This window comes from Tetranychus urticae, chromosome 1 (genome assembly GCF_039701765.1).
Source record: "Tetranychus urticae isolate SD_2017Ah chromosome 1, NJAU_TeUrti_SD_1.0, whole genome shotgun sequence".
Classification (NCBI taxonomy): Eukaryota; Metazoa; Arthropoda; class Arachnida; order Trombidiformes; family Tetranychidae; genus Tetranychus; species Tetranychus urticae.
Window position 1 is genome coordinate 15,381,846 of NC_142958.1, and position 24,409 is coordinate 15,406,254.

The 24,409-nt window shown below is 31.8% G+C and overlaps 5 protein-coding genes across 9 annotated transcripts in view; 3 read left to right on the plus strand and 2 right to left on the minus strand.

The window, feature by feature from the left end:
* On the plus strand, positions 1-1,275 carry Alg13 (Alg13 UDP-N-acetylglucosaminyltransferase subunit). Its single transcript, XM_015935533.3, has 3 exons — positions 1-117; positions 172-334; positions 416-1,275. Exons 1-3 carry the CDS (start codon positions 37-39, stop codon positions 661-663), a joined length of 492 nt encoding a protein of 163 aa, XP_015791019.2. The 5' UTR covers positions 1-36; the 3' UTR covers positions 664-1,275.
* LOC107367621 (gem-associated protein 6-like) lies at positions 665-1,275 on the plus strand. The gene has a single exon (XM_015935345.2). The coding sequence runs from the start codon at positions 665-667 to the stop codon at positions 1,184-1,186; it is 522 nt and encodes a 173-aa protein (XP_015790831.2). The 3' UTR covers positions 1,187-1,275.
* LOC107367782 (ribonuclease kappa-B) lies at positions 1,209-1,940 on the minus strand. Its single transcript, XM_015935534.3, has 2 exons — positions 1,593-1,940; positions 1,209-1,506 (listed from the first exon to the last, which is right to left on the minus strand). The coding sequence occupies exons 1-2, from the start codon at positions 1,791-1,793 to the stop codon at positions 1,411-1,413; spliced, it is 297 nt and encodes a 98-aa protein (XP_015791020.1). The 5' UTR covers positions 1,794-1,940; the 3' UTR covers positions 1,209-1,410.
* Positions 1,941-2,096: 156 nt separating this feature from the next.
* On the plus strand, positions 2,097-6,005 carry LOC107367655 (uncharacterized). 3 transcript variants are annotated; one of them, XM_015935388.3, is made up of 3 exons: positions 2,097-3,398; positions 3,841-4,517; positions 5,164-6,005. In XM_015935388.3, exons 2-3 carry the CDS (start codon positions 4,119-4,121, stop codon positions 5,842-5,844), a joined length of 1,080 nt encoding a protein of 359 aa, XP_015790874.2. In that variant the 5' UTR covers positions 2,097-3,398; positions 3,841-4,118; the 3' UTR covers positions 5,845-6,005. The 3 variants fall into 3 exon arrangements, with proteins under 3 accessions (XP_015790874.2, XP_089122171.1, XP_015790873.2); XM_089266045.1 differs by lacking the exon at positions 2,097-3,398 and adding an exon at positions 3,473-3,579; XM_015935387.3 differs by lacking the exon at positions 2,097-3,398 and having other exon boundaries at positions 3,615-4,517.
* The window catches only part of Fhos (Formin homology 2 domain containing), a 36,980-nt gene continuing 18,549 nt past the window's right edge, over positions 5,979-24,409 (minus strand). For all 3 annotated transcript variants that reach the window (XM_015935383.3, XM_015935382.3, XM_089266043.1), the window contains 7 exons: positions 19,628-19,739; positions 18,179-19,254; positions 16,704-17,231; positions 12,514-13,364; positions 10,916-11,513; positions 8,689-9,001; positions 5,979-7,329 (listed from right to left, as the gene is read on the minus strand). In XM_015935383.3, coding sequence (XP_015790869.1) covers positions 7,259-7,329; positions 8,689-9,001; positions 10,916-11,513; positions 12,514-13,364; positions 16,704-17,231; positions 18,179-19,254; positions 19,628-19,739 — 3,549 coding nt within the window. In that variant the 3' untranslated portion in view covers positions 5,979-7,258. The remainder of the gene's footprint in view (positions 7,330-8,688; positions 9,002-10,915; positions 11,514-12,513; positions 13,365-16,703; positions 17,232-18,178; positions 19,255-19,627; positions 19,740-24,409) is intronic.

Below are 24,409 nucleotides of genomic sequence, written 5' to 3' on the forward strand. Positions count from 1 at the left end.
GTGTGTTTTCAATGTTTACTTGATCCAAAGGGCCTTATGGATTCTATTTTTGTTACAGTTGGAACCACTCGATTTGATTCGTTGATTGATAAAATATTGGACCCAGCGACTATTAAGGTAAATACTTGTTTTATCAAATTCTTGTAATTCAAATTTTCCATTTTGTTTCAGCTTTTGCAAGATATCGGCTGTAAAAAGTTGACGATACAAAAAGGCAGTTCTCCTGCTAAAACACTTATTCCTCAACCAACTGGTATTGATATTGAAGTGTTTGATTACGCACCAACCATAATTGATCACATTGAAAAAGCCAATTTTGTTATAGGTCATTCAGGTATATATTTTATTATTTCAAGTTTTTCCATTTTTTCATTTTTATCAATTATAAATTTATGTGTTGTCTTCATTTGAATAGGAGCTGGTACCATTTTGGATGTATTGAGATGTGGTAAACCATTACTAGTTGTCATCAATGATTCTTTAATGGACAATCATCAAACTGAATTAGCTGATAAACTGTCTGCTGAAGGTTTTCTTAAAAGTTGTACTGTAGATACGCTAAAATCAGCTTTAAAGTCATTCAATTTTGACTCGATTAAGAAGTTTCCTGCACCCAATTTAGACACATTTCCAAAGTTTTTAGATAAAGTTTTCCAATTTTGAAATGGAAGTCATTAAAGGCGATAAACTAAGAGAAAGTGAGAATAATCTGAACCTATGTGGGAAATTGGTTGGTAAAAGAGTTGTTATTACGACTGATGTTGGATTTAAATGTGCAGGATTAGTGAAAGCAATTGACCCTCTTTCTGGAACAATAGTATTGTTACATTGTGATGAAGCGGACCCTTCGAAAGTTACTGATATAAGAATAATAACTGGGCATTCCATTGAAGAGGTGAACATTGAAGCTGATCAAAATTCAAATCAATTAGTTGCGGATATTTTGAAAGAAAAGGAATTTGATGAAAATGAATTACAAGATCGTAAAGAAAAGCTTATCGATTGGTTTAAAAAGAACCGTATTCCAATTGTGGAGAAAGAAAATAAAGATTTAGTTGTGGCTTCAGTAATAACAATAAAACCACCTTATAGAAAAGATGATTGCAGTTCAAGTAATGTTATGGTAATCCGGCGAATACAAGATCTTATGAGCAAAATGCCAAACTCTGAATCTGTTACTGAATGAACAAAAGAATGAGCCATTTCAATTCCAGATTAAAATTTAATACTTGCAAGACAATAATAAAAAAGTAAATTTAAAAAATTGACAAAAAATTTTAATTACACTTGACTAATATAATTTTCAATAACCAATATCACATAAATATTAAGGCATTTGATGAAATTTTGTGGTGAACTGTTTCAGATGAGGTTGATTGTTCAAAAAAATTTAAATAATTCATTCATAGTTTATACGGAGGAACGTTTAAAATTGTAATAACATTGATGGACTGATATCAGAAGAGTAACACCATAACATCCAGCCGCAATCCAGCAATTCAAAGCCTACAATGAAAACAACAAAAAAGAGTAATCAGCAACAAGTTTACCAGTGTATACAATTGTATTGTAAGCGAACAAAATGTACTTACAGCAGTTTCGTATTTAGTTTTAACGGCATTCCATAGTTCATCGGCTGATTGAAATTCTTTCCCAGTTTCAACTTCAGCAAAATCTTCAGCAAAAGCAGTTGAATGGAAATTAAGAAGTAAACCAAGAATGGGTAACATAATAACACCCCATATGCTGATCAGAGTACAGAATAAAGATAATTTTGGGCCGCAACAAGGCATGATTATAAACTAAGGTAAAACAGGAAAACACAGGGTCCAAATGTTAAATCGAGAAATCAAAATTACCTAAAGAAACAATTAAAACAAAAATCAAAACAATTTAATTCAGAGACTAAATTACTAGAAAGGTTATTTCATTCATTTTCAAGGAAACATTGCTACTGACATCTACATCTAACAACAGTTGTTTTCTGATGTAGTACAACTTAAATCCAACAGATGGAGCATTAACCTTTAAGAACTTATTTTTTATTATTTTCTCAAATTTATTAATTAAAAATCGTATTTAAATTATTTTTGGGCTTTACTTTTGTTTTATTTTGTGTTTGCTATTGAATACTTTGTGAAGGCGTATCGATTATAATTTGTTATAAAACAGGAAAATAAAATGTACTTAAAAATACATTCTAAGAAAAAACGATTTGAAAAATTAAAATCAAAATCAAAACAAAGAAAACCTAGGCCGAAGGGGTTTGCAAAAATATTACATGCAAAGCTACTTATAAATGGACTTAAATTGTTTTGTCTCAACATTTAAACCTACGAAAGCTGATAACGTATATGTGATGATATCATGTGAAGCCTTACTCAACACCATGTGAACGAATCTTCATCTAACTGTAGACTCGGAATTACAGCAAATTGAACAAGGAGAACCACTGAAGGAATGAGGAAACCATCAAGGAGTATATCAGGACCTATGTCACAGCTTTAGTCGAAAGATATCAATGAATAAAATAGACTCTTGGTTTGATTCAATTGTATTCAATTTCCAGCTTTGAGTGCTCGGATTCTTTCTTTTTATCGTCTGATCGGTATCCACTATTCCTGAGACTTAAGTGAAACTAATGGAACATTTTTAAACTTGTTTACTTTCTAATTTTTTTCAATTTCATCTCAACAATTTTTTAATGCATAATCCGCTGAGATTTTTCGGGAATAACCTTGGATTTAATATAAATCATTATTGTACGTGGATCGAACTCGAATTGGTATTTAGGTTAACTTGTTTGCAATTTTCAACTTTCCTGATGTCATTGATTTTTTCTTAGTGTAAAATCGTCTACATTATGATATAATTAATTGTCGAGGAGCGTGATTTTTCACAAACAGTTTACTTTAAGGTTGAAGAGTAAAAATAGAGATTGGTTTTGTTTTCAATAAACCGATTTTACTCTATTTATTGTGATATCTTATGATGTAAATACCAATAGTGACATGGATTAATCTATTTTCTTGCGGTTAAAAAATCCTTGAAACAAAAAGAAAGTGATATCAACCATTGAAGTTAAAAGCCACTTTTCATTTCAATGTAACAACACTTGACAGTAAATCCGGATAAAGTTTATTCATCTTTCAACGATTGCAACTCTGTCTGAGTGATTGATTCAGCTTTGGCATAAAATCGTAAACAAATTAAGGAGATGATATTATTTCTGTGTGAATCAAGGATCAACAACAAATCATTGAAATCAATCCTCTTTGACTTGACGACTATCTGTGCATCTGGTAACCCACAACATAAACCAGTGAATTATGAAGTCGATTTTGTAACAAGCTAAGCGTTTCAATTATCTTATTGGTTGAAGAGACACCTATTAAAAGGTAATTAACAAATTATCACTGAGATTAAACGCTGAATCAGCTAACTGTTCCCAAGTGTCTTGGATAATTGTATAATAAGCAGCACCACCAGCCTTGGATAACATTGTTACCATGCAATTTGCGTTGAAATTTATGTAACAAAAAGAAAATTCAAGGATATTTTTTTCTATCTTAATATTTGGTAAGATATCAACTAAGTCTGTGAGTGAATGTGAGAAAAAACCTCACAATTTACATGATCTATCCAAATGACACTTGAAATTAAACAATTCTATTGAATTTAAGCAGAAAGTCTGACAAAATATTTGATCTCTTGACTGTATGACTTACTAAAGTATAAATGATCTCAATTGATGTTTAAAAATGCCAAAGAAAAATGCAACTCAATCTCAAATTATTTTATTTAAAATTCATTATTTCCTGTGGTTTTCATCTCTTTCAGGTGTTTTGCCCTATTACGTCGTCTATGTAAGAACATACACCGAAGCTTCAGCCTCATGGATCGCCATTTTATTTGCTGTTCTGCCATTCATCGCATTCTTTACCAATCCAATTCTCTGTTCACTCGCCGACAAATCGTCCAGCCATTTAAAATACTTGCTTCTGTTCACCGCCTTGACCGGCTTTGGCTATGGAAGTCTACTCATTTTACCAAGCATTCAAAGTTCACTCTTTTCCTGGTTAATCTCACTGGTTTTACTGTTGATTGCTTACCCTTCAATGGCAACGGTTACTTCGCTTACTGACTCAATTGTTATGATGATGGTTACACCAGATGAACCCGATTGTACCGAGAGCGTAAAGAAACCCCAATTTGGACAGATTCGGGTTTGGGGTACAATAGGTTATGGATTATTTGGTTTCCTTTCAGGACCAATTAACTCAGTCAACTTTGGTCCTTCTTACCTTGAAATGGGTTTCATTATGTTCATCGTTATTTTAATTTTGGATTTAACAATTGTCTCCGTTTGTGCAAGGAAATGGTCTATCCTGGTAATGCCATCAGCAACTGGTCAAACAAGAATCAAGGGTCAAAATGAACGGAAGGAAGAAGAAGAAGAAACCAATGAAAAATTCATCTCACGCAAGGAACAACAGGAGACTTTAAATTGTCAAAAGGTAGGTAATATGAGTCTAGCAAAAGATGAACAATAATTTACTTTACAAGGTATATCTAATTAAGTTGACAATGATTAGTTGGTCAGTTGATGAATAATGAAAAGTGTTCACCTCATCATCATCACCATTGCTGCCAGGGTAAAAGGCTATACTGACTACAAATTTAGTTGACCTTGTTAATGTTAATTCTGATGAATTAGTTGCTCTTACACGCCATTAAATAGTGTAGTGTAACATTTAACAAATTGTCTTGCAGAGTTAACCACATCTTTGAGGTCTACTTTGATTACCATTAGTCTACTAATTAGACAACCTTAAAATTAAAGCTGACAACTGTTTCGTAAACTTGGGCATTAATAAAAACATGATCACTCTATGTTGAGTTAATGTTTTATAACAACGATGACAATCTTAATTAGTGTTTATTAATACTTCCGACCATTGTTAAGGTCAACCATCACTTTTTGTAGTTGCTCTCAAAATTTTATCCCAAATGTCTATTTACAAGTCAAAGTTACAGATGTAATAATGATTGTATAATTGAATCACAATTAGATAATGTTGACAATAGTTGATTATTGAGCTTCAAATAGAGTGAAAATAATGCATTTAAATTTAATTGTTTACATTTTCTTTCCTTCTCCAGAATAGTCAACAACATTGGTCCATTTTTGTTTCCTTGTTTATCTATCATCCGACGCTCATTCAACATACAATTATATTAATTGGTCAAGGAGTCTTGATGGCCTGTCATTGGTCCTATTTTTACTGGTTTCTGGAATTAGTCTCCGGTCGAAATACATTCCTAATGGGATTAACTTTACTGATTGGCTGTTTTTGCGGTGAATTAATCTTCTTTTATTATGGCAATTCAATTGTCAACCAGATTGGATCGACCAACGCATTCAATATCAGTCTAGCCGCTTTTGCTGTCCAATATACAATTTACGCTTTTTTAATTACTCCGGAAAATCAGTATTTGGTCTGTTTGACTGAGGTCCTTCAAGGTCCCACTTTTGGACTATTTTATACGGCAATGACGCACATTGGACAGGAATATGCCGATAAACAAGCGGCTATATTACAATCATCGAAATCGGAATCAGCAGCAAATGTGACACAAATCCATGCTACGTTACAAGGCTTTTTGTCTGGTTGTTTGGAAGGTTTAGGCCTCGGTTTAGGATCACTTGGAGCTGGACTATTGATTGATCGTTATGGTGTCCACATCATGTGGATGATAGCTGCTTCCTTGGCTGTTTTCCTGTTAATTTTGAACTCATCTTTCCAACTTATAAGAGCAATCATGATAACATATAAATCATGAGTTAACCTGGCAGTTACTTTAATGTCTTTAAAATTTTGTTTATTCTGTTACCTACAAAGAAATGGAAATTTCTGATTTAATTGTGACTTCTTGATGGGAACAAATGGAGTTGACAAAAACGGAACAGAGAAATGTTCAATAGAACAAAAGATCAACCTTAATTTATTTTAATTCAATTTATTTTTGTTAATATACAGAGTTTCAGATTGGTTGATTGTGCTTGTTTGATCGACTAGAGGTTTGACTGAGGAAGGAAGAGGTGAAATTGGATGAAATTTAATTTAAAAAAAAGAAAAGCTAACACAATCGAGAAGAAAGAGGAGGAAGAATGAGAGAAAGACAGGGGAGAATAGGTTTAAATACAATTAAATAAATGGACAGAAGAAATTTAATGATAATCAATTTGATCATTAGTACCCATAAAAGTCTCTTTTTGATCAAATGTTGAAATTGCATCTCAAACATTGTTCTGTTATAAAACAAAAGAGATTCACAGATTGACAAAAATCAAGAAACAATCAACATTTTTCTCATTGAAATTGGTAAGAATCAATTCTTCCAATTTCATATTTACAGGATTGAGAATAGATTCAGGCAAAGACTTGAAAGGGTAAAAGCAAATGATCAAAGTTGATTACAAGAGTCAAAGGGAGAGGAATAAGTTGAAATAATTAATAATTTACAAAATTTGAATCAATGCTCATAATTCAACTTTCTCTCATTTTGTTAGACTCAAACAAGCACAAAATAGGATTGTATGGACACAGAAAAAAGAGGAATCAAGACATGACACTTTTCCCAAGACCAAGACCAAATCATCTTAAATCGCCATGATTAACCAATAATAATATTGAATGATGAACTGGAGAATTGATTATGGTGCAAGCTAACACATCCCTTAATAACAAATATTGCATATTTTTGGATCACTTTTTGTCCGTTAATCATAATTATCAAAATCCTTAATAAACACTAAATATAAATCTATACATATACATATTATATATCTATAGTTGCAAAATTACGAGATTGAAAACATTTTGTTTATGCAAGGAAAATGATTAAATTAGATTAATCGGTGTTTTGTGTAAAAAAATGTTAATCTAATAACGGTTATTGTTGTCAAAAGGTAACCTGTCCAGATGGAGAATCGGACAATTTGGATGGATTTACTTCGCTAAGCTATTATCCTAACTATTGAGGACATTTTGTTTTTTTTGCTGGTGACTTGTGATTACAAAGTAGAAACCTTAATCTCAATGAGATTGTTGTATAAAAGAGAGAGATTGGATGAAAGAAGAAAGATGAATGGTCAAGTTTAATGATGGACTTCCAGTTGGTATTAAGACGGATGATGATGAATTTCACTTGGGATTCATTGACTTTCGTTTCGAGCTTTTCTTTGGCCTTTTCATCAACTGGTGATATTTTCAAGCATCAACCTTTCCTCTTCTGACAGGTCAAAAACATTCCTGGTCCGTCGAACTGTAAATGAAAAGAAACAAGATGGATTAATGGAAAAGAATGATAAAAAATGTAAATAATATGATAAAGCTGGACATACAATGGATAACCATTTTAAAAGCAGCAAAAAAAAGCCGGACTCGGTTCAAGATGAACACAACTTTTGAAGCAACTCTACTGATTCACTTAAAGCAACTTGATTATTATCAATGTAAATTTGAATGATAATCAAGTGACACAATTTAACAATTTCTTGTTCTGATAATCATGGACAACCAGAAAGGTGAAAAACAAGGTTTTTACACTACAGGCATTTAAAGTGCAACATTCAAAGTGATAATCTTTTTGATCCAACGGTTAAATCTTGGCTTACAGCTTGTTAAACATTGTTCTTGGACACAAGTGAATGATACAAGAGCTTTTTTTTAATCATATCAGTTGATCACAATATAATATTCAAATTAATTGTTCAAGGTCCTGTTTCAGTAAATGAATAAAAGACTGATTCTAATCTTTCACCAATTCATCCAACCAGAATGAGAAGAAAGCAGAAAAAAACAAAATAAAAACATGAACAGATTACATCAAACATTTGTTTTTACTAGCTTTGATTACCAGTTTTTATACCAGTAAAAAGTATATCGGTAATAATAGTAAAACATTTGTACGGTTGAATGAATGGGAAAGATGAGGCAAATTAATCGCAATTTAAAAGTCAAATTAATCCTGAATCTAGACACGAGTCACCGTTGGAAGTTGTCATTGAAATGAATATGCAAACACACAAATCCTAAGGTTAATAATTAAACTGCAAGTTAAAGGTTACAATCTTTTCTTTCAGGTAAAAGATTAAAATTCAATATTGATTTAAAGGATGCAACATTAAAATTTGAATAAAAGTTTATCATGAAATGCAACCATTACAACAACAAAACACTTGAACAGTTTTCTGGTCAAGTTTGATCTTTTTTCCCTTAAGAGTCAGATTAAAAGCCTATTGAAGTATAATCAAAATCAAAGCTAAATTATTTACCATTAGGATTTTTGGGCAATAAAATGGTAAACATAAAGGTAACATAAAGGTTAAACAGCGCAAAAAGCCTAATTAAAATGGCTAATAGTAATTTCCAGAGTTGAGGTTGAAATTTAAGGTTGAATTGGACGTTGAAACAAAAGTTACAGCTTATGAAAAGTTAACCAGAAAAAGGCTATAATGTTGCTGTATTATAATGACCTTTACAAATGCATTATTATGATCATGGCTTAATGACTGTAATAACTCAATCAATAAATATACATTTTAATCTAACTGTAATGCTTTATCATGGTATGTTAATTAGCGTAAATCAAATTGCCAGCCATAAGGAACTTTTGCCTTACATGATTTTCTTTCCGCAAAACGGCTTTTCCTTTTAGCCCGTTGGTCAGCCCTTAATGGTTGAGCGGTAACAGTTTTAACCAAACTTTCCAATATCTCATCATCGGCATCCGTTAAAGTGCCATTTGATTTACCATTAAGAGTGTTACAATGGTTCTCATATGTGCTGTTTGATCGTTGTCGCGTTCGAGCTCCAGGTAAAGTTCCCCATTTGGATGCCACTTTAGGATCAGCCTCAACATCGGTATAACCATTGTCCAGTACTTTACGTAGCTTTTGATCTGCAGTTTGCTCTTTAGATTTAAAGTTGTCAGTCTTTTAGTAAACAACGAAAAAAAAGGTCAAAAAGAAGAGAAAAAAAACAAAATTAGTTTATCAATCAATCAAAGTTGTAATCAAAATTGACAGTCAACAATTAATTTCATCAATGTGAAAATTTACATAAAAACTAATGCAACAAACTGTCAGAGTGTTAGAGTCAATCAAATGTTGATCAAATGATGAAGATGACCGAAGAGTAAATCATCAACCTGACACACACTGGAGTGAACAGAGTTGCAATCGGGTGTAATAATGATTAAAAAAGATTTGCTTCAACGTTCATTTACAGCTTTTACATGGTTTTTTGGCAACCATTCATTCATATTCAGGTTATCTTTTTGCTCTTTTTTTTTGAGTTAAAAATGGTGAAAAAAAGGATATCGTGACTAAGAAAGTTACGGAAACTATGATGCCGATGTTGATGATGATTTGATGTTAGGAAACAACAAAAAAAGGTAAGAAAAAAAAATTCAACAAATCCAATGTATAATCAGAACTTCATTTCACTAGATCAAGACTTGCAGGTCAAGACGTAAAGAGTAAGGGATGAATGATGAAAAGAAAGCAAGATGAAGAGGGAAAGAGGAAGAAATTATTACATGTTGTCTGGAATTACCAGTTAACCAGAGTTTTATATTTATTTTTTTTTACTTCTTCTGATTCCTACAAATGACTGGTCTTTTAATAAATGACTCTGAAACACGGGAATCTCTGAATTTCAATATATAAATATATAACAGGGAAAGATGAGCAAAAAGAGAGATGATCATCATTATCAAGATAATAATTATGATTATCATCAGATTCAATGAGTATCCATCTACCTAATTACTTTTCCCTATCATTTCTCATGAAGCTTTTACTTGCGACTCCTAAACTTTCAATTCAAAGGCAACTATTAAATGAACAACAACAGCAAAAAAAAAGGTTTAACTACATTGGTTAAAAACTACTATTTTGTTGGTTGAGCAAAAAAGGTTGCAAGGAAAAGCAATACTTATTAGAAACCATTTATCCTTTCATCACATCAATGAGCTTTTTCACCTTCAATTTCAATCTATTTTCAGCCCTTTTCATCTTCTCTTTCAAATTGTTCATTTAACTCTCACTTATGAATCAAATTTTCTGCTCTTAACAATGTTTTCGGCTTTTACAAAATTCATTGGGAAAAGATGGTGATGAAGTTTACGTGTTTGGTTCATCTATGGAAACCTTTGGAAACCGGTTAAACCAATTTTTCAACATGAATCAACTTGTTGCTTCTTCGTCTACTTTTGACTCAATATTTTTGCCTCTCCTTCCTCATCTTTTACAGGCAATATTACTTATCTGATACAACTATTACTTTTCATTTGGTGAGACACACAATTGGTAACAAAAGCTATCAAATCGACGGGAGATTCAAGTGAAAATCCTTCTTTAAAAGCATTTCTGGCCTTTTCATACTCAGTCTTCATCATCCTCATCTACCTTGATTATGGTAAAGAAGGAAGCAACTTTAGTCCAAGAAGAAGAAAAAAAAGAGCGAAGAAAATCATATTAACTAGCTTATTCCGACGATCAATTTTCAGCCTAAACTAATAAGATAACTTTAAATCTTAATGAATTGACGATAAAAGAAAATTATGTATAAATTTTTCTTCTTCTTCCATTTCTTTCATTCAATCAAATAAAGGTAATAAGATTGTCAAATAACTACGTGACACGAACATATTTGATTGCTCAAAGTTTCATATCTCATTATATTTTGCATTCATTTGTCTGTTTACTTAGGCTGTATCAATCATCATCAAGTTTACAATACCAACACCATTGTTGACCGGTTTTGGTGTATTGATGTAACAAATTGTTGCCTATTCATTATGCCATTAGTTTTGTTGAAATTTTACTATTCGCATCTAAATTTACCTCTGTTATCATTTTTCCCCGAGTCTTGTTTCTTTCCCGGTGGGAAGCTTTCTTTTCAATTTGCTCCTTTACTCTTTCCCGGGTGGTTCGATATTCCAGGGCAAATTCCGAGATTATTTGTAATACTTGGTGAGGCTTGGTTTCTTTGGCTGCCGATGATGAGAAGCCCAAAAAAATCAGCAACTTTTTAAACCTGTTCAAGACTCGACGGTGAACAATTTTAAGTACAGTTATCCTTTCCGCACAATCGAGAAGAAATTCCGACATTTTGGTTCTCATTGGTGTTTTATCCTCGTGTTTGGCAATTACTTTTAAATAATCCCAAGAAGCTTTACAATCAGATTCCAATTTTTGAATGGTCCGATGGACATCATCAAAATCAATCTTGTAAGCTCGAGTAACGGAACCAAATTCACTGTAAAGATCACTAGAAGTGGGAAACTTTTCCATGACAATGTGACACAAATGGTGCAACAATGAATGCTTATGAACGGTATCTTTAACTTCAGGCACTTTACAAAGATATTCAATTTGGAATCCTTTCACTTCGTTTCCATTGAGAAAATTGCCAACAGATAAAAGAGTGGCCAAAATAATTCTGTACAAAAGAAGAGAAAATAATAGAAATAATCAATTAAATCAATAATTAATAAACATAATTTGGGAAGAGCTGGCAAAAAAAAGAGGTGAACACCAAAAGATGGAGAGCAAAAATTGGAAACAAACCAAAAATTGGGTTAATTGGTGGTGTTGATCAGAGTCAGTGAAATAAATGGTGATTGTTGGAAACAAAAGGCCCGTAAGATAAAAGGTTAGAGATGGATCATTAGAAAGTTATTAATGTTTGCAATCAAGACTGTTTAAACAATGTTGGGTGACCTAAAGCTTAATTGTTGTCAAGATCAACCAGAAAAGTTGAAAATGGTGAAACAAGGTGAGTTCATAATTGTACCCAATAACTCACAGTGATAATGACTGTTAACAAAGGGATCAGTTTTGAAATACAAATTGAACAAAACAAAACTCTCCTTAGGGGCTAAATTGGGCATTAGCAAGAAAGATGATCAACAAGATGAAGAGAGAGAGAGAAAGAGAGAGAGAGAGGACTGAATTATTAAATTTCTTATGACATCAAGTTTAATGGAACAAGGTTGATTAAGCAACAATTAAGCTATAATGTAAAGTCAGCAAACCTGTCTTGAATGTAGCCACCGAGGCAGCTAATTTTTAATTCAAACATGGTAAAAAGAAAGAGAAGAAAAATAAGAGAATGATGATCAAAGATAATCAACATTTAAAGGTAACATGGAAAGGTAAAAAGGCAAACAGAGAAAGATGGAGATTGAAAACCAAATAAAAATAGGAAATTGATTGTAAATAATATCAATTTTTAGACTGAAATACCAGAATTTGTTGAAAGCGTAAGAGTGATTCAAATTAATATTAATTTGGTTAAATCTTTGAAATACATTGACTCTGGAAATGTGTAAGAAATGTTAGTTTTTTGGTTTGATTTCAATTTTTGTCAAAGTTGAAAGTGATGTCTTTATAATGAACAACTGGTGTGATTATTTTGCCCATAGAGAGCTCGTACAAACCTGAAAGTATCATTTTTCTCAATCTCTTCAATTGCTCTCTTTAAATCCATCAATTGCTCAGCAATCTCTTTCTCCATAGCATCATAATCCAACTTAAATGCCCACAATTTAAGTCGGGCCTCTAGATCACTTATTGAGGCCAGGGTTAGTAAAAAATTTTCCGCACTTCCCAAGGGTATATCAGGATTAGCCATTTGAGCTTCCGTGATTTTGGTTTTCTCATCTTCGGTTGGCATCATGGTTAGTATCTTTTCAATGCCATCTCTATTCATGATGGTTGAATCCATTTTCATGATGGCAGTTTTAATTGTTCTAGGTGGAGGTAATTTGGTCATACCAATGTTTATTGCATTGGACCTTTTAGCATCCAATACAATTAGCTCATTCTTTTTACCCTCTTGAGCTTTCTCTTTGTTGGCTAACTCTTTGGATCGATTTTCAAAAAGATGTTCCAATTTTTGGGTGTCAATCGGAATCGTTTTAATGTCATCCCAAATGGTCTTCTTTTTCTTTAACCGACTCAACAGGGATTTGTCTTCTTTCACTTCTTTCCAAAATAATTTAACAGTTTTCTTGTTTTTATTATTATTTGACTTTGAATTTGCATCGGGTGTTGGTGAAGGAGTATTTTGTTCACGACCATTGACCAGAATTCCGTTTAAACCGTTTTGACGGAGAAATGAAGGGTTAAAGGGAGGAGGAGGTGGCCCTGAGTTGGGAAAGGGACGCAATGAGTTTCCATTGAGATGGTTCATCGTCATGAATGGTGGCGGTGGAGGCGGAGGTACACCACATCCTGGATCCGTAGGAGGTGGAGGAGGAGGAGGAATCGGAGATGAACCTTCGTTATTCTGTCAAGAGAACAAGAAAATTAGTATTATTAATGAGATTGTGTGTAAAGAAAAATCAATCAAAGTAAAAAAGTACAAATGCCAAAGTGTTCAATTATGACAATAATAAGTGTACAGACAAAAAACCAGATAAACTCAGTAGAGAGTCTGATACAAAATCATGATAAAGATGTTTCTTGAGTCAACTTTTTCCCTTGATTCAAATCCATTTATCCAATTTGACTTGTTCCGAGTTTTAAAGTCAAACTTTTCCCAAAGAGACAAGGTAAAGCAAGAAAAAAATCATCAATCTTGAATCAAGAGGAGAGACCAGGTAAGAAAAGTACAGTCTCTTTTTTTTATTTAACACAAAATTTCAACCTTTTTTCTTCTTCTTCTTCTCAACATTCAGTTTGAAAAGGTATCAACATTTGTTTGAGTCAACTAAAAAACCATATATAATATATGTATATGAAGGATACACCTGAGTTGTTACAGAAAAGGAAAGAAGAGCATTAATAAGAGGATGATCATGATGATGATCAGAGGAGGGGTGAAAAGAAATGGCTAAATAAGCGTTTCAACAAGCAAAAGAACAAGTGAAGTCACTGTTTTTACTATTATTCAAGGGGATAACAGAGCAAAAAAGCCTCAGGTTTTCACTTGTTTACACTTGAACAACCCCGTAGATCGACCACTGACCAACCCTTCTTTTTTTGTAACTCGGACAACTTCTTGGATGACCTCGCAAATATACCCTAAAGGATTATCCTTTTTTTGTGTATCTTGTAAATTCAGAACAAGAGGAAGGAAAAGGAACATCATTATCATTACTACCAACATTTACAATGAATGGTAGCAATAGTAACAGTAGTAGTCTATCAAAGCCTTTGTAATCATTGGATCAAAGCATCACTTTTCACTGGACAACCCGAAGAAGAAGAAGAAGTAAAAATGCAAAAAATGAGCAAAAGAAAAGACACTTTGACAGGTTGACCAAACCAAGTTAACCTGAAATTACCTATTATACACAGTCTTTGCAATTTTATGAATTCTTGCTCTTTCCATCAACCAGTTTACCAAATAACACAACAGTGAACCAGAAATTTATCAACTTTTTATATTGATCTGTGTTGTATGTTAATATATCTTGCAATTGTGGATAACTTTTCTTTGAAACTGCATTATTGATCATCTTTATTCAGATGATGTATGCAATTAGCAAGTTTTATGTGAACAAAAAAAACATCTTTCACTGAAAAGTAAAATTGAATGGAGAAGCAAAAAAGGTTTGACTCTGGACTTTTCAAGGGCAAAAGTTAACCTGTTAAGGCGTACCTCAATGATTATCAATTTTTTTGTATCATCTTAAGAAAAATTGTTTTCTTTCATTATTTTCCATTCTCTATGAGATAAAGATGAACAAGAAAAAAAAGAGATTCATCAACATTTTCACAAACAATGCAAACAAGCAAAGCTTCTGTGAAAATGCATTAACAGTCAGCAACAAAAAACAGGCTAAAAAAGGTTAAAATGAACAAGCATAAAGTGTTTATCATTAGCAACATTAACGTTATTAACCACAAAACGGTTGACCATTTGGTTAAAGCAACCAAAAGGTATGCAAAAAAAAACAACAGAGATGAAAATAACTATTTCAATGTTGGTGGTTTGATTAACTGGTGATAAATTAATCATTTAAACTTCTCATCTCAGCGAATCAAATATTCAATTATTATTGCAAGGATTGGCTTGAGAAGGAAACAATCAGAGTCTAGTGAAGAGGGAAAAAAGCCTTTATCATTTCACTCTGCACAGGGAATCAAAGGTAATAACAAAATCCGCGGGTTTTTTCAAAATTGAACCATTGAACAGTTTGGGGTTGCCTTTTTTATGATGGTTAAATGGTTAAACAAACGACTCAATTGAACTATCAAGAGTGAGATGATTAAGTAAATATTAGGTTGGCGTGAAAAAAAAGGTGCAAAACTATTTTACCGTTTAAATGTATTCATCAAAATGTATTTACCTTTACTTAATATCTTCACCTTCAGATTCCCTATTCACAGTTTAATACTGCTCGCAATTGCCAATCAACAAAATACCTTCAATTTATATCATTATCATTCTTGATTTTGTTCAACTTTTCTTCCTTTCAAAAGGTAAAATTCATTTTCTTCTTCTTCTGGCTTCTTTAACCTTCTACCTTTAGGTTCAGACTCTATTTATTGGTATTGTTTGATTTGAAATCGTTTTTTGTGTGTGTGTTGCCTTCTTGGTGTGGTTAAATGGTGTGATTGTTGCAGGGTAACAATTTAAGTCCAGGGTAATAGTTGAAAGGATTGAAGGCAGACTTTACCCTTGAAATGCCATTTTCAATGTTAACCCAAAGTAAAGGTAAACAGATTAAACGATTGATTTAAATGGTTACCAAAAAGAGCGGTTAAATTCATTTAACAATCTGCACAATTTACTGTTGGCTAATAATTTAATCAATATGTAAGTTGAAGTGAAAAGAAAAACTAAATTACCATTTAAATGGTCATTTTAAACGTAGCTTTTTTGACATGATAATTTAAGCTGAATTTCAGTTTTTGCTCAACTCAACTCATTTCCTAAATAATCAAATCACTTTGAGTCTCTTCTTCATTCCTTTCAATTCATCTTCATTTTCCTCTTCATTTTCTCTCTCCTTCAGGTTTATCTTCTTCTTCCTTTCCTTTCCTCTTTTTTCTTCATTTCATACTGATTAATCATGTTGATTAAGAATCAAATTTACAATTTGTGTGTTTCAATAAACACACCGATTCGCATTATTGTTACAAAGTAATGCAAGATGAGGATGAGGATGAAACCTAACATTCAACTCATGTTAACCAACATTTCTCCAACGTTTTGTTGTTGTTTTCCTGTTTTAATGACCGTGTTACGGATGAACTAAACAATTATCTGGAATAACAATATCTATTAATCAAGAAAAGAAACCCCAAAGCAATTCAAGAAATGTATATAAATGTATAAATAAAAAAAAACAAAACTGTAAACTGATCTGTGTTTTTACAAAACAACCTTTAAGATGATGTTTATCATTAGGAAAAAAAGGACTCATTTTGGCTTCTTTGACTTTTCAAGCAAATCAACTAAATTTGCAAACTGAAACCTATCAAATTAACAAAAGTCAATTTCATTTCAACATTTAATCAACATTTGTTAACCCTGAATGGACACTGGAAACGTTTTTGATTAATTTTTTCCTCTTCTCTTGTTTGACTTATGCATATGTATTTAAAAATGATTTTGCATTTGTAAATTTTTTTACTTTGAATTTGAAATTGAAATTTTTGTTTCTCTGCTTCTTACCTGAAAAAAGTCAATTGTATCAAAATGTGGTTGAAATATGTCTTGGTCATCATCTGATTTGAGATCGGTAAAGTCAAGATCATTGATGTAAAGTGGCCGGCTCAGTAGAGCGTTGGTTAAATTATCCCAATGAAGATGATCTTGAACCGGATTACCCGGTCCGGTTGACTCTTTGATTCCAGATACTTTATTTGGTTGACGAGGTCCTGCTGGGCTGGGTGACTTCAAGATCCTCTCTTGAATAGTTTTAACCCCAATCGAGGAACCACTGATGGTTTCAACGGTTGACGGGAATCCATTTGAATTTGAAATGGGTGACCAGAGTTTAGGTGATGTTGGTGGTTTAACCAGATTATTGTTATTGTTATTAACAATATTGTTATTGTTTCCATTAATCGTATTATTATTGACAATATTATTTGCGCTATTTTTATTGTTATTCAGTGCCGTCGTTACAGTTAAATCATCATCAATCTCGGAATTTTTGCCATACATCATGGACAACATCCATGATTTTTTCTCATTGCTCTGAAGATGGAAAGGAAAGAGACGAAAAAAGCAAGGAAACGAAAAATTATTAACATATAAATTGGTTTGTTGCCAAATATTAATGTTTCATTTTTTTTTTGTTTTTTTCTGGTGAAACCAGATTTACTTGATAATCGTTTGATTGTTGTTGTTTTTTCACCAAATGCCCAACACAGTGAACCGGCAACAAGATCATAAACCTTTTAATAAAGTATCAATCCAACAGTAATCAAGTCTATCAGCCTACACAATCAACTGTATGGATATTTTTGAGTGTTTCTGGTTGGTGTTTTTTGGTTTACCCTTAGTATTGAATGGTATCAACCGGTAAACAAAACAAAACATTTAAAGATGATAATTGTAATTATAAAAAAGTGCTGATTATTGTGTTTTATTAAGTGTTGTAGTGCGTTTATTATTATAACAACTTGTTAAGTCACGAGAATAAGGTGTTTCTCAATGATTCAATTTTGTAATTAACCTCTTCTATTTCATATTTCCTAATTATCCTCAACAATAAGGTGAATATTACCGGATTTTCAAATTGTGATAATTTGCTAAAGTAGAAATGAATGAAGAAAAAAGAGATGAAACTTGCATAATTTTTAAAAATATATATTCAGAAATAATCATTGAATCTTTAAATTATGATCAAGTTTAATTGTAACATGTAATTATATCAATTTATAAAGTAAAATCTAAACCAGTTGGCCATTTATTAAACGATGCTAAATGTGTTCATTGTTTAGATCAACTGTATCTCAACTGATTTTATCAGTCAAATGAATCACCTCTTCCTGGCTGAGCTCAATCAATTGTAACAATTAGAAATTTAAAAAACTAAATTAAAAGTGTGATTGGTTAACCAGATAAAAGCAAAGTGGTAAATTGAAGTGTTCAGGTTAAACATGTGTTGCTGTTAATGGTTAATGTAAATGAAATCTTACCGTTGTACTTAAACCAGAAACTCTGAGGTTGGATCCACCATTTTGGTATGAACTATCAGACTGATCATTCCATTGGGAGAACTCCTTGTTTCGTTTATTCAGCTCATCTTCAATTGTTGCTCCACCCAGGCTACCACCAAGTGAGACTGGCCTAGGTTTAGGTTCAACAAGCAACGGTGGAACCAATTTAATTGTTTCAATTAACGGTGACTTTTCCTCATTACTTCCCAGTGAATAGGCAGAGGAAGCTCCTGAAGATGATGTTGAACCATAGGAGTCGGCCGATGAACAGGAACATATTGAAGCTCTTTGACCACGCAAATTGTAATCCGATTGTTGTTTAATCATGGTTGAATTATGGGCATCCCTTTCCCGACGTCGACGTAGACCTGGTGTTATATCATCGGAAATGAGTGTGGTGGTGGTCACTGTTGATCCATTTGACTGTTTCTCTATGGTTGTTGTACCCGCTGAATTGGTGGTCATGGTTGTTGTCGTTGATGTTGTTGAGCCTGGCGATGCGGGTGAACCATTTATTGATGAACCATTGGTTGTTGATCCATTGACCAGATGAGTTGACTCCTTGGGACGACCAGCTTTACGGTTAAACTGTTCAGTCGTTTCTATCACTTTACGCTGCCATGAAGGGACTATTTCTGAGGTTATTTTAGAGGAAGCTTTTGGAGGTAGATTGCCGGTTGAATGGCGGCGACTTTTTCGCCTTTCCTCTTCACTGGTACCCAAATAGCCACGAGATCGACTTCGAGGTATTAAATGGCGAGCATCCAAGGGCAACACTTCACCCTCATCTTCACCATCCTCATGACGTAGAACCGCCTCATAAATTTGAAACTGTCTCAATAAATCCATGTCAATTCCTTGCCTGGACATGTAATATTGAATTACCCTTTCCATCCCCTGTTCCTCTAGTGAATCAACCACATCGTAATAAGTATCTTGATCAGAGATACCGGCCAATGTTTGATTAACCAAAGTCATGGCAAAAATCAACAACTCCATATCAGCCCAATTTTTCTCATTTAAAAGGTTAATTATATTGTGCCAAGGTTTAGCTCCTGAATTAGAGTTAATTTAAAAAAAGATGTAAATTAGCAAAAAATTAGTTAATTGAGCCATTAGCATTTCAACTCACAATCAATTTTCAAATGTATCATTTTTAAAGAAACAAAATTTACTCAAATGTTCACATTGAATTATTGCTATACTACAGTTGTTTAAATTGGTTTTTTATATTGAAAACCTGAAATATTAACATAATGACCTTTAAATTATATTTATAATTGATTTAAGGTACAAAAATGAAAAGCACCAGAAAAAGCCTATCAATATAAACCTTTAAATTTTTTCATCACTGATTCTCATTAATGAACACTTGATAGTAAATCTGATTGCGAGGAAATGATTGCTGTATTTAAAATTAAACATTACCTCGTTCAGAATCAACAATATTTACAGCTTCAAGAAGAAGAAGACAATTGGAATCTTGATATTCAACAAAAACCAATAACAATTTGAGCGCAGTTTTCACAACAAGTCGATACTGTGGAGAGAAAGTACAACAATTAGTAAATTGCAATTAATAAGCAAAGAGAGAGAGCAAACAAATAACGAATTTTCAGCGAAACCAAGAAAAAAATTGTGTTTTAATGTTCAATGTAATTGCACATTTCCTTAATGTAATCAATTTAATCTCTTGTTTTATTTTTTCCTAGTTTATAAAGCAAACCATTTTTGAGTGTTTGAACATTTTTACCCAACTTTACTTATTAACAATTAGGTAATTATGGGTTACATGCACAGGTAAAAAAACACATTATTTCATCTTAAGATATAATCTTATCAACAAATGGTTCGTTTAACATCGATTGACTGAATCACCTTCACAACAATATATATTGTTTATTAACTTCAGTCAACCATGTGAAAAGGTAAATGTTATTATTGTTGTTGCCCAAAGGCCCTCACATCATCATCATCTATGTTATTACATTTTTAAGTTTAACATTGAAATAAAGTTTAACAGTCAACATAACCATAGACTAATGGCCTGGTAAACCTTGAACGACGCCCGTGTTAAAGGCCATTTTCAGTCCACTTTGACCAAATTTATCAACTAAGTGTTAGATGAAAGATATTATCAAGATAAATAACTAGAAAATAAATTAACAAGATCATTGGTACAACAAGTGATTGATAATTTCACCAAAATATTGTGAATTTTCTTGATTCATTTCCTTTAACAATTAAACATTTACAATTGTTTACCAGGACAAAACTGGGTAAACAACTTGGGAAAAATTGTTTCAACTAATCAAGTTAAATCTGTTGGAAAATTTGCTTCTAAATTTAAAATTTTCATGTCAATTCACTTGTTTACTTATCAATTGGATAAATTTACAGAAGCAGTTGGGTTTACTGTTAATACCATTTTAAAATGATTGTTTGGTTTAATCAACTGAAAGCTTTCTCATTGAAATCCTTAACTGGCTTTTCCCGATTGATTTAAATGCAATAATCATGATTGATTTAAATCATATGGTTTCATCAAGACTTTCAGCTTAAGCCAATTGACACTTGCAATTGTGCTAATAACAGGGTTCCATTTACATTGATATGAAATACCCAACAATGCAAACATAATGATGATAGTTGAAACTAACAAATATAATCATCTAAACGGATTAAGGAAGGAAAAAGGCAATCTAATTGTTCTGGTAAAAACTGAATCAATAATAAGCATTAATCAAGATGATAAAAGATGTAAAAACAAAAGCAATTGGATTTAGGTTTAACAATTTAAAGCCACTAACACAATAGCTATACATCAATTTAAGTCCATTAGTAACTATTAATACAAATTCATTGTTATTTCATCTTCTTCATGTAAAAAAATTGTTGAATCAAATTTGGTTAAAAAGTTGCTCTTTAAATACCATTAAATTGGCGCAATCAAATTGTGATTTACTTTACAAACAGAGCAAAGTAATTATCAATTGAAATGTTAATTGCAAACCATTTGTATCACTGGACTTTATTGCCCTTAAAGACAATTTCAATTGAAGGCAAAAAAATGTGAAACTCACTGATTTGGGTTAACGTAAGTAATGTTCAACAATTAACTTGATCATTTGTAAGCGTCCATCATCATTAATTTAGTCAATATTAATTCATGAAACCATTTCATTAGCCTGAGCATCCAATAATTAGATTAATAGAAAGTTGAGTTTAATAATGAATCCCTTGAATCTACTTTTTGATATCAAATGATGAATAGCAAAGAGTATCAAATTGACTCTCATTGAGTATTCATTTTGCAACCCTTTGCTTAATCAATCAATAAACTGAAATGAAAATCTATTGTTAATTAAGTTAATCAAATAAGACACTTTGAAAAGTGTCAGTCAAAAGTGTGTAATCCTCTTAAGCAAGTAAATGATTTATTAATGATCGCCTTTTGATTAAAAGCTTCAAGTGGTTTATCAAATTATATGTTGATTGTCTTGGAATTAGAAGGGAAATGGTTTAAATATAAAAATGATTAAAAATAAATCAATTTAAACTCAGGCTTTCATGACGATTGTGGAGACAAAAATGAAACTAAAAAAGTCTCGAGTTTGGATAATTTCAATTGGAAACAATTTTCCATGAACAATGTTAAAGCTGACAATTGTACAAAAAAAAATGTGGAATCAATCGTTTCTCATGATTTTTCAATATTACCTGATGGAGAGTCTGCTAAATGATTAGTAAATTATGTGAATAAAAGTTGAAAACGTGTTACAACAATTTACCAATGTAATGTTGAATTCAATTGTTGATCAAGACATAATATTAAGCTTTGTATAGCTGTAAGGTTATCTAAGGTTATCTTATTTACTTTGATAATGGTGTGAATGATAACACAAATACAGGAGACTGTGATGGTCAAGGGATTGTTGACCTTTAACAGTCCAGTAAAGTTAAACAAGAGTCATGATTGATAACAGTTGCACTAGACAATTGTGATAATTAAACGACTCGGGAAAGTGATTTAATTGAAACAGTCAATTGGCTAATTACAATGGTTCAATTCATCATTACTGGCCATTCAATGAAATACCAGAAATGACGAGAAGAAGAAAAAAACTGACGTAAGAAATGCTTTTACTTTCTGTTGCCATCTTTAAACATTGATTGCACCAAAAAAGGTGTTTGTATTGATTGTCATTAACAGTAATAATGAAAAGGTTTGAATTGAAAATACCAATGAAGTTCAACTTTTGATGGCGATGAGTTTTTTTTTGTTAATCAGGAAAAAGTTCAACTCTTTTCAAACTCTTTTAATTCAATTCTCTGTCCATCAAGTTGTTTCCTTTTCATCTTCATCAATTCAATCATCAGCTTCATCACCATCAATCTCATCCCATTATTTTGCCTCCGTCATCTTTCAATTTTCATCTTTTGACGGTTAATTGAAAAGTCAATTGGGTTGACCAATGTATTTAACCATCAACATTGGCCGATAATTTCACCTGTTCATTCATCTTCTCAATTGCATCGATAAAACAATCTCTATCGAAACATGATAATTCACAGATTAATCAATTACTTTGGCCTGCAATTTCAATCAACATTTTCAATGGTAAACTCATTTTGGAAAATAATTTTTTTCCATTTTCTGATTTTTTAGGAACTTTTTTTTCTTCTTTTTTCATTAGTTTCTGTCCAAAGGGAAAGAGGAAAAGAGTCAAATTATTTGGTCAATTAAGTATTGAAATGAAGCTACAATCCCAAGTCTTACTAATGAGTAAATAAAAGTTTCAAGTTGCGTGAAGCTAAAGGTAAAAAATGTTGATTTACTTTGACACTTTTATTTATGCTTTGTACCAAACGGTACTAACATTAATGACAGTGTTTTGTTAATCTGTTAATCTGCTATTCCAGGTAAGATTTATATCATGTAATATAAAGTTTAATCATGAAAACAGTGAATCAATTTATATTAACATTTTTCATTTGACTCTCAGATGAACATTTTTCAATGCATAATCCGTATCGATATGTTTCCTAGAAAATCGCGTCTTGATGAAAACTGATAATCTATGGTTAACTATCAAATTGATGAAAATTTCAACACATTACGCTGAGAAATCGAATCAATCTAGAATTTAAATTTCCATCATTATTCTGTTCATGATTTTATCTCGTTTAAACATTGAAAACATCATGTAATAAAGATAATTGTGTGAAACTCAGTTTAAAGACATTGATTATTTACTTTAAGCTGCTTCAGTTTTATCAGTTGTGATTAACATTGAACCTCATTATTTGAGAAAATTTCAAGATATTTATTTTAGCTAAATCAGTTCAATAGTCGAAGATTGATTTTTTTCAGAATTTTCTGAAGCAATTAAAATTAGAGTTTGATTTACTGACTTGATGGAATAATTTACTTGAGATTTTCTAGAAAGATTCACTTTTCACATCAGTATTGACCATTGCAACTTTCAATTTTCAAAATTCTGCAACTGAATAACTAACACGGAAAAGCAAGAGAAAGTTGAATCTACATTTTCTCAGGTGAATCTTGAAATGAAATTTGAATAAAAAGGATTAACTAGTTTTGCTGGAGATGAAAAATGAAATCACAAAACGCAATGAAATGGGTTACGCATTGAAATCCTAATAATAGTCAAGTTGATGTTAACACTTTAATGTCAAATTATTTAACTTGCTGTTAGGCAAAAATAAACTGATAAACAAATTTTCAACCAATTTGGATGATAATAAATTCCAATCATGGGTTGAATTTTTGATGAGCAGCCAAAAAGTGTGCAAGTAAATCATTAGTTTACAATTGAATTGTAAACATTGAACAAATTGTGAGAGTCAAATGTTGATCATTTCAAAGAAACTCAAAGGTTGAAGGTTAAAAGCAAGGTTAAAGTAAATACTGATAAATTATCAAAAAAAAGGTAAAGAAAAGTAAATTGCATTTCAATGTTTGGTGAAGATAATAAGGTTAAGAGCAAAGGTAAATGCAATTTTTGATACTTTTTCTCATCTTATCATTAAGGTGATATAATACATTCAGGATATATATTTATAATAATTGAGGTGAATATTGTTTCTTTGGGAAAGTAATCAACTGGACACAATTCCTATTATTTTCAACTTTCAATGGAAACATTATTATATGGATATAAAAAGTAGACATGAAATTGTTGAGGT

Bases quoted from the DNA above. Each gene is read 5' to 3' on its own strand.
- Alg13 (XM_015935533.3), top strand. From the start codon at position 37: ATGGATTCTATTTTTGTTACAGTTGGAACCACTCGATTTGATTCGTTG. The intron at 118-171 runs GTAAATACTTGT...ATTTTGTTTCAG, and splicing joins TGGACCCAGCGACTATTAAG to CTTTTGCAAGATATCGGCTG. The intron at 335-415 runs GTATATATTTTA...TCATTTGAATAG, and splicing joins TTTTGTTATAGGTCATTCAG to GAGCTGGTACCATTTTGGAT.
- LOC107367621 (XM_015935345.2), top strand. From the start codon at position 665: ATGGAAGTCATTAAAGGCGATAAACTAAGAGAAAGTGAGAATAATCTG.
- LOC107367782 (XM_015935534.3), bottom strand. From the start codon at position 1,793: ATGCCTTGTTGCGGCCCAAAATTATCTTTATTCTGTACTCTGATCAGC. The intron at 1,507-1,592 runs GTAAGTACATTT...TTTTCATTGTAG, and splicing joins AAACTAAATACGAAACTGCT to GCTTTGAATTGCTGGATTGC.
- LOC107367655 (XM_015935387.3), top strand. From the start codon at position 3,762: ATGCCAAAGAAAAATGCAACTCAATCTCAAATTATTTTATTTAAAATT. The intron at 4,518-5,163 runs GTAGGTAATATG...TTCCTTCTCCAG, and splicing joins AGACTTTAAATTGTCAAAAG to AATAGTCAACAACATTGGTC.